At 30.4% G+C, this 9,782-nt stretch overlaps 1 protein-coding gene across 1 annotated transcript; it reads left to right on the top strand.

Annotated features, from left to right (window-relative positions):
- Positions 1–3,557: 3,557 nt before the first annotated feature.
- On the top strand, positions 3,558–4,640 carry LOC139427286 (uncharacterized). The gene has a single exon (XM_071188383.1). The coding sequence runs from the start codon at positions 3,558–3,560 to the stop codon at positions 4,638–4,640; it is 1,083 nt and encodes a 360-aa protein (XP_071044484.1).
- Positions 4,641–9,782: the final 5,142 nt, after the last annotated feature.

Raw genomic sequence — 9,782 nt, 5'->3', positions numbered from 1 at the left:
TCAGTCTAAGTGGTTTTCAGTCTACCGCTTCTTGTATTTTCAAGTTCAGTTTGCAAGTGGCAAGACCGATTCTTTTAATTTGTGCAAAGTGGTATCATCTGGAAAGCATTGTGTTCTCAGCTTACTGCTTCTTGTATTTTCAAGTTTAGTTTGCAAGTGGCAAGACCAATTCTTTTAATTTGTGCCAAGTGGTACCATCTGGAAAGCATTGTTGCTAACTGTGGATATGTTTAATTAATTCTTTAGAAAGTGGATGTTGACCAGATAATGAAAATCCTCTACTTTACCATTAGTGGTTCTGAGCTTGCTGCTTCTTGTATTTTCAAGTTTAGTTTGCAAGTGGCAAGACCGATTCTTTTAATTTGTGCCAAGTGGTACCATCTGGAAAGCATTGTGTTCTCAGCTTGCTGCTTCTTGTATTTTCAAGTTTAGTTTGCAAGTGGCAAGACCAATTCTTTTAATTTGTGCCAAGTGATACCATCTGGAAAGCATTGTTGCTAACTGTGGATATGTTTAATAAATTCTTTAGAAAGTGGATGTTGACCAGATAATGAAAATCCTCTATTTTACCATTAGTGGTTCTCAGCTTGCTGCTTCTTGTATTTTCAAGTTTAGTTTGCAAGTGGCAAGACCGATTCTTTTAATTTGTGCCCAGTGGTACCATCTGGAAAGCATTGTTGCTACCTACGTATATGCTTAATAAATTCTTAAGAAAGTGGATGTTGACCAGATAATGAAAATCCTCTACTTTACCATTAGTGGTTCTCAGCTTGCTGCGTCTTGTATTTTCACGTTTAGTATGCAAGTGGCAAGACCAATTCTTTTAATTTGTGTCAAGTGGTACCATCTGGAAAGCATTGTTGCTAACTGCGGATATGTTTAATAATTATTTAGAAAGTATATGCTGACCCGATAATGAAAAACCTCTATTTTACTATTTTGACTACAAATACTTTTGCTTTCATACTTAAATCTCAACGCTGAGCAGTGGATACATATACTATTAAAATTCCAACTGGACAGATTGATTTTTCATTTTCATATTCTATGCTAACATCATAACTTAGAGCTGAATATTATTTGGTAGACCTTTCACATTTTGAAATATATTTATGATTATAATTACCTGGGGCAAGATTTCTAATTATACTGTGCTCGCCATGATAAACGATGTCATTCTACAATCGTTCAAGCGGCATAGATGTCGACTCTTGTTGCCGCAAGTTAACGTGACGTTGGCTATTAACTATATTAATCGAGTTGATCTGTCTTCAAGGGATTCCATTTATCTAACTAAAATCATTCTTTTTTACACAGAACTGTAACCTCTAATCGAAGTTTTTTATGTTATGGCATGACTCTTTTAATTTAATTTTTATTTAAACTTGAAATTTAGACAAAATGGTAGAAAAAATGCAAACCGCTTGGTTAAAAAGTTATCGATCCTTGGTTGAATCAAAATGTCCATGTTAATATAAAGCAACTTATATAAATAGATAAGTGTATTCACGAATTATGCATGTATTCGTATTGTGCATGCATAGTTCTGAATTATGCTGCATTGTAACCGTATTGTGTATCCATATTAATCATCCGTAAATGGAAAAAAAATTGCAGAAAAATTAGGAATTGTAATTGTTTGAAATGTTTCATGGACAAACAATTAACAAAATGTTTGCATAAAAATTGTTTTTACTCTTTGACATGATTGAACAGAAAATGCTTTTAGGAAATCTAAGTAATTTTTTAAGTAACTTATATTACCTGTATATTTTTTCAGCACATGGTTTCACTTATTTCAAATTTAAGGAAACTTTTCAGTTTATATTTAAGTTCAAAGAGTTCTGAGCTGCTGCGTATTTTTTTTTTCTAGATTCTGTCTGTTTCTGCATCTCTTAAATTAAAAAATAAACATTCTGTGTCAATGTTGTTTCTATGACAACACTTATTGAAAGAATAAAAAATACTTTTTCTCAATATAGCGAGCGAAGAAACATGCAGGATCAACGTACAGCAATGGAAAATATCGCAAAATGTTCCAAGCAAATATTAGCAATCTAACAAAAACGCCGTTCTTTTGAAACTGTTCAAAAGATATTAAGGAAATTTTAATCTGTAACAATGAGTTTCAACGATGAAGTTTTGCATTTTCGATATTGAGTTCGAACAACCGGGAGCCTAAAAGAGGCGAATGTTCACAAACTACCCAGTGTAAATTTGGAAGTTGTAGTAATAAAAACGATCCAAATCGGTGCTACCGTTCTCGAGTTATTATCAAAATTCCATACAGATAGATTTTTGCTTATAGATATAAATCCGACAACCAGCTGGTCCACGTTTTTAAATAAATAGAATTTTGATTTTCTCGTACAGTTAAAAATCATTGCAATGTATAAGTAAAAATTCATATTTCGCTAATAAGAGTGGTTTTAATCTTTTTCACATTACAATGTTTGCCTTTTCAGATCTTCGGCTTTTTGGGCCTTTTGTTTCAGAGTTGATAAAAAATGAGCTTAATTGTAAATTTGATATTAAGAAAAAAGATTTGCTGAACATATGCTAACATTTAAAAAAAATTACTTCACTCAATTCTCTCAATTGAGATTGTGAAAGTTACCTAAACAAATTATCTCCTTTAAAAGCAACCTACACGCTTATTTGCTATTATTAATTATCAGTTCGTTGTTATTTAAAATGTTCTTTGTGAGTCAACGAATTTTATTTGTAAGGGTGTTTTCTTTACCCAAACGGAATGAACTTTCACTATTGCAATTTTTTTAAAGAGAAAAGAACGCACAGATATAAAACTTTAAATAAATAATTTTAACGAAAATTAAAATTTTGTTTGTTGAAAGACAGCATAACCAAGTAAATGAGTATTTGCACAAAAAAGTTAAAACCAGTCTTTACATTTTTATAACTTGTTTGATTCTTGATTAAAATGAAATTTTATTTATCAATTATATTTAACTTTTTTAAGTGCAGCTAAAAAAATTTTGTTATTGTATTCCTTTTTTCTCCCTTTACTGAAAAGTGAGAAAGAAAAAGCACTCTTATGCTGTAACAGTTAAATACAGTATTTCTACTCTATGTAAAAATTTATGCTAGCCTACAGATTTGTTTCTAGCACACATTTTTACCTCATCACTCAAACTGTGAGTTTTACTAGTTTCAAATAGGTTTTTAATTTTCCTCAAGATGAAGCTTGCGACAATTTCCATATCAGCGCAAGTAATTATAACAATATCAGTATGACTTACCGAGTTATTTCGGCACCAAATGTTGGGTTTTGTTGACACAAAAAAATACATATTTTCAATATTATATGCTGTTGAGGTTTGAGTTCGAGATTAGTTAGATAGTTTGAGTTTCCTGTGCTGGCAACATCTTATTGTTTTTATATTCTTTTTGATGTAAATAAAAGTTAAGTTTTCAGTTTGTTCTACGTGACTTTCAGTCTGATTTGCTCTCAACAAAACCCAACATTTGGTGCCGAAATAACTCGGTAAGTCATACTGATATTGTTATAATTACTTTCGTCAAAAATCTGAATTGGAATGACTACCGGTAGTGAAAAACTTGTAATATTTAAACGCAAACGAACAACGCTACGTACCGCCATTACGAAACTAACGACGAAATTGAACGATGCTGCTAGTACACAAACTGCTAGTACACAAAAAGAATACAACATTGAGCGTTTACAAGATAAAATAAAAGAATTAACCTTGGCAGACGATGAAATACATAATTTTTTAAATGATGACGAATATCAGGAAGACATAATAGAATGCGAAATATACACAGAAAATGCTCATTTGGCGTTATTTAATTTCAAAAGAACAGCAAATCGGAACACGAATTCAATTTCTGAAACATCGCCAACAGCTGCCAATATAAATAATTTTTCAGCTTCGCCTTCAAATGTTACAGTAAAGTTGCCTACAATAAAAATAAATACGTTTTACGGCGAAATTGAAGAATTCCATAGTTTTTGGGAGCGTTTTGAAAACTGTATCGACAAAAACGAAAGTTTATCGCTGATTGACAAGCATGTTTTTTTGCGGGGATATTTAGATGGAGAAGCAAAACGAATAGTTGATGGAATTAATATAACTGCAGAAACATATGCAACAACAAAGAATATTTTGAAATCGAAATATGGCGATAAAGATAAAATAATACAGGCTCATCTCGATTATTTAGAAAACCTAAAACCTGTCAAAAATCACTCTCCAGCAGCAATAAATGAGTTATATATTGATTGTAATCGAAGAATACAGGCTTTAGATGCTTTAGGAGAAAAAACTCAATCATACGGAAGAATTTTGGCTCCTAAAATACTTCGTGCTTTTCCTCATGAAATCTGTCGTAATTGGATTGTACATGCCAAACGTGAAAATTTTGGTGAAAGCGATATTTCAAAATTAATGAAATTTTTATCAGAAGAGGTCGAGGGATCAATTACTGCAAGTAATATTAAAGGTTCACTTGCTCCAGACTATCCTATTAAATCCTCCTTAGAAAATTTTAATGTGAATTCTAAATCAGTTACCAAAAGTAAAATAATGTCACCCTTTTGTCCTTTCTGTGAAACTGTCGGACATTGGCCTCAACAGTGCAATGTTGTAACGNGCTGATAGGTGTTTAATATAAGTAACATGGCAATAGGTTTTTTCATGGCCCTGGAAGTGATAAATATTGGAGAAAATTGATTAATTGTGGTATACGTTGACTGACAGGAGTTGGTGTCTCAAAGCAACGGTATCGTGCTAGCTAAACGATACTGAACACATTTAATATTTTTTACATAGTGCGAACTTTTCAAAACGTGCTTCGCTTAATCTAATAACCAAAAACAGTAAAAAGAGCAACAATTAACAATGAATAAAAATAAATTGGGAAATATGACATCCTATATTTTATATATATATATATATATATATTTGCATGCTAGATTAAACCTGTTATTTTCATTTAATGTCTTTGTATCTTTGTCTTATTTATACGTTAATTTAATTGTATCGACATTTCACTTTATTACGTGGCAGGTTTCTCGCTAATTCTTTACAGCATGCAACATTTTAAACATCTCAATCCCCTCTCCCCTCCAAAAAATAGTTTTAAAAATTAAAATAATTCTTAAAAAGTAAAATAGGTAAAAGGCTGAATGAGTTTCGTTTTGTAAATCAATCTCAATCCTAAAAAAATAATTTAACAAAGCATTATTAGAATTAAATGGCCCTATAAGTGCAATATATTATATTAAGTAAGTACAATTAATTATAAATGAAATTCTTTTTGTAGATTTTTCTCAATCCTAAATATATTTTTTAACAAAGCATTTTCTAAAAAAAATGGTCCTATTTGTGCAATATAGTACAATCGATCATAAGTTAATTGCCTTTATTTTGAGTTTTTTGCTGAATAAGCGCATATGCATGCAATGTTGATAATTCTTATTGAATGTATGAAACATATTTGACATATACTTTTATGTTCCCATTTCCATTATTTGATTTATTTCCAAGCGTATGTTTCTCTTATCAACATCTAAAGATATGAAAGTAAATGCATATTATAAACTTTATTATTTGTAAATAAAATCCCAAAGTTACATAAAACAGTAAAAGAGATTTTTCTTTCATTTAAAAAAAAGCTAAGAATTGGTATATCTTATCAAAATAGGAAGTTTAATTACAGCAAAAATTATTTAATATAAAAGGAAGTTCTTTAAAAATAGCATGGAAGTTGGGTTGAAAAACATGAATAACTGCACAGCCTTGTATTAAAAAGTACCCAAATGCACGCATAAGTAACATAAAAGCGTTGTCTTATTAAATATAAGAGTTATTGCGTGTTATAGTATGTCAGATAATTTAAACCCCTAAAGCAGAAAGTGATTTTAACTGCGGCGTACATCGCAGCACAATCAGTCCCAAGAGAACAATAAAGATGAAAGCAAGTGATGGTGATGGAGAAATCGCTCCTTATCCCCCCTAAAATTTGACATTTACGGTACTTTTCTTTTGTTGTTTCGGTTTGAGAAATATTCATTATTAAAAATCAGTTGTAGCTAAACTTGTGGAAGTCATTTATTTTGGGAGAATATCTACAAACATATAAGTCTTAATGCCGAACATTTAAAATAATTTTGCTTCTATTATGTCCTAGGTTTTTTATGATAAATACTTACAGGTACAAAATTTAAGAGGTATATTAATGAAAAGGATATGTAACATTTCATAACCTGTCAAGTCATTGAAAAAATAACTTGAGAAATTTCGTTTTATGGAGAAAATAAAAGTGATTATAAGAAGCTTGCACAAAAAGCATAAAAGTAAACAGAGATGTGTATGAATTTAATTAAACTTAGAATTGTTATACACCTATTTTATTCCCCTACAATTTCAATTTTAGTATTTAGAAGTTCAATAGCAGTTAAAATGCGAGTTAGGCACATAGTTTATGAACGCCAATTAGTATTCGATTGGTTCACTTTTATTTACCTTTTTTTGGAAATTAAACCTTTTTTTCTAACGTAAACACATTTAAAATTAGCACTTAAACACACTTGCTCAACTTCAAGCAACTTTATTAATTAATTGAATATTGTATTGATTACAAACCATTTTTTTTCTCTTTCATTAGGTATGACTGTTAAATAAGTTTTTCTAGTTATAAGTATTTGACTCCCAGCTTATGCGCACCATTTAAACCTAAAATAACTTCTACAAGAGAGATAATTGCTCAACACAGATACTTATTTAGTTTTCTAGTTGCCAAATACTGGCACTCTATGTAATTGATTGTTCTCCTTTAACAAATAAATAATCAAAAACGTGAACCATTTAATTTTAATGATGCTCAACTTGAAACTGCTTACAAGGAAAAAAAAAATTTTTATTGAATATTTTAATTAAATTTTTTGCGAGTTTTTTTCCCCACATTATTTTTGTCTTTCATTTTCTCGCTGAAATAAATGTAGCACGCCATAAAATGAAATTTCAAACAAAGATAAAAAATTAAAAAAAATAAAGCGCCTCATTTTTCGTGTTTAATTATTTCACATCATATACGCTTTCCTTTATCCAGGTTTCTACAAACAGGTCAGATTTAATGCGTCATAAGATTTGTCTATAAATCTCAAACTTATAAAGATAACTTGCTCCTTAAACTTTGTTTCTGTGCAATTCTTACACATTTCCAAAGCCCCTGTTTTGTTTACAGAGAGAAATGCCCTGGGAAAGAAATAAAGCACTAATTACGCTTCCTTTTTGAAATTTTGAGCAAACAATGAAAAGAAAAGCAAAATTCCTTTTTCCATTCCATCATCGCGTCTGCAATTTTACCTGGGGAAATAGAAGAAAAAACAACTTTTATTCTGTTTTTTTTTCTTGCCTTTTACAACCGAATTAAAGAACACCAGTGACAGTGAAGCTTAATGAGTTTTCTAAAAGTGTTTTTGCTTGTTTTTAATGAGAGAAAGAAAGAAATGTAAAACGAAAGTATGTAACTCAAGATAAGGAGAAGAATGTAAAAATTGTTTTTTCCCTTGACAGCAATTTAGTGCACTGACTGAAACGTCATTTTTTATAAAAAAAAATATATTATTTTCTCAAACAAAGAAAAAAATTGTTTTCTTTTCTTCAAATGAGGTGAAAAACAATTTCTTGTAGTGCCACGAGTCTGATGATTATTAAGCACAGTTGAGTGTTTTAAATGATAACTTAGTATTGTAATAAAGGATACTTAAGCCCATTTTCCTGAATGCAATTTCGCTTAAAAGGGTAATAATTATCAAAAACTCTTATTTAAAAAGCATACTTTAAATAAATATAGAAGTGGAAAAAATTTATTTTTTTCCCATCATTGGTAGGCCAGCGCTTTATCCCCTGAGCCACCATGGCTTCCTTGATTTTGTATATTTTATTTTACTTTACAACCTTCGGTGAACAGCCAGACCAATTTTGAGTTTACGACTACCAAAGTTCAACTCCGTAGCCTTTCAGTTTTGAACCCTATCCAATGAAGTATTGGATGAAACTTGCACACGTGGAGGATTTTTTGATCAACATATGTGTTATGGAAAGGAAAACCACGAAAATCTACCATGGTTACTCAGACAGCAAGGACACTCTTAACCATGATCCCTCCACCATTGAGGATATTTTACTTCATCACTTCGGTCAGTGCGAGCCGGTTGCGGAATTCGTATCGACCAGCTACGACTGGGTTTCGAACCCGGGTTACCTCATTGAGAAGTGAGAGCTCTGTCTCTTGAACCACTACGACACACAGCTTTTATATAGTAGTTTTCATGCATTTTTTATTTCACACATTCTCCTTTTAGATTTCGATTTTTACCTAATTTATTAATCTCCAAACTTCGGAGTAACCTAATTTATTAATCTCCAAACTTCGTCCACGCATCAAAGTAAGTGATTTTATATTATGACTAGAGGTTTAACCCGCTGTGGTTTGAACAAAAAAGGCATATTATTGATTAAGATACATAAATTACATGAAATTCTCAAACATAAATAAATGTGGTGCTACTGTTACCAATTATGGATGATTTTACGTGTTATGTAAACAAAAAAAAACGTATGTTTTTTAAATGAAGATTAGTAAGTACTTGTATGCATTTTTTACTAATATTTAAAAAAAATTGCAATCTTAAACTTTTTAAAATTTTTGTTAAAAATGTATTTAAAAGATAGCTCAAATACATGAAATACAGCGATATTTGAATATTTTAAACAATATAGCTCAATTTCATCACATTAGACCCTGCTTTTTTTTAAATTTCAGTTTCAAATTTATAATCAATTACTTCGTAAATCATAGCTTAATGCTGTATAAGACTCTATTATATCTTATTCTTGCACATAATATGTCAAAATAAATATATAAAGAGTTTAAGTAACAAAAATGGTCATCTGAATCTTATTTTGAGGATTTTAGAACAAATTTATTTTTTCTGTTTCATAAAAAAAATGCATAGATTTTTCATTACTATCTAAATTCTCTATCATAGTTGTGTTTCAAGTGCCAAAATAGATAACTAAATAGATAAGCGAAAATAGTATTTTATGTGATCAAACGCTTTATGTCTAATCATATCTTTATTTACACTTGGCAAAACTTCTATGGATAAAAGAATATTCCTTTCCTGGTAAATTCCTTCTTCTGATTAAGTAATTTCAGCTAAAGTCAAAATTTCAAATTAAACTGCATTAATCCAATTTTATTTAATATTACTTACACACAAATCCATTACATGTATCGTATATCCGCCTACGCGCAATAATTAAAATGTCAAATGAAAATGCTATTCTATTGATTACAGATCTAGTTTGAAAGATGAACTCTTATGAAGAATCTTTGGTAGCAAAATATTCACATCTATTGGTTGAGATCATCGACATCCACTGGGAAATCTTTCTCGCAACAGGAGAACTCTCATAAAAGATTAATGTATTCGATTGTATTATCGGTATTCCAAGGTATTATTCTAGACTCCCCGGACATTGCTGTCGTTTCGACTTGAAAGACGAGACATCATGAAATATTAAGGAAATATTATTGGGTTTAGCATACGATTGCTTCCTGGTAGCTTTCATGTTTAAATGTTAAGAGAGAAAAGAACCCGAATTTAATGCCATTCTAAGATTAAATATTAACGTTTTCTTTCGAATTGTCTTAAACTGCTTTTTTGTTACTGGTTTTCTTTGAAATGTTTGGAAAGGAAAGTATTCCGCAAAGGGAATTACGTCTTT

Source organism: Parasteatoda tepidariorum, chromosome 2 (assembly GCF_043381705.1).
Source record: "Parasteatoda tepidariorum isolate YZ-2023 chromosome 2, CAS_Ptep_4.0, whole genome shotgun sequence".
Classification (NCBI taxonomy): domain Eukaryota; kingdom Metazoa; phylum Arthropoda; class Arachnida; order Araneae; family Theridiidae; genus Parasteatoda; species Parasteatoda tepidariorum.
The sequence above is the reverse complement of the archived record's forward strand: the minus strand, read 5'-3'. Positions and strand labels throughout refer to the sequence as shown.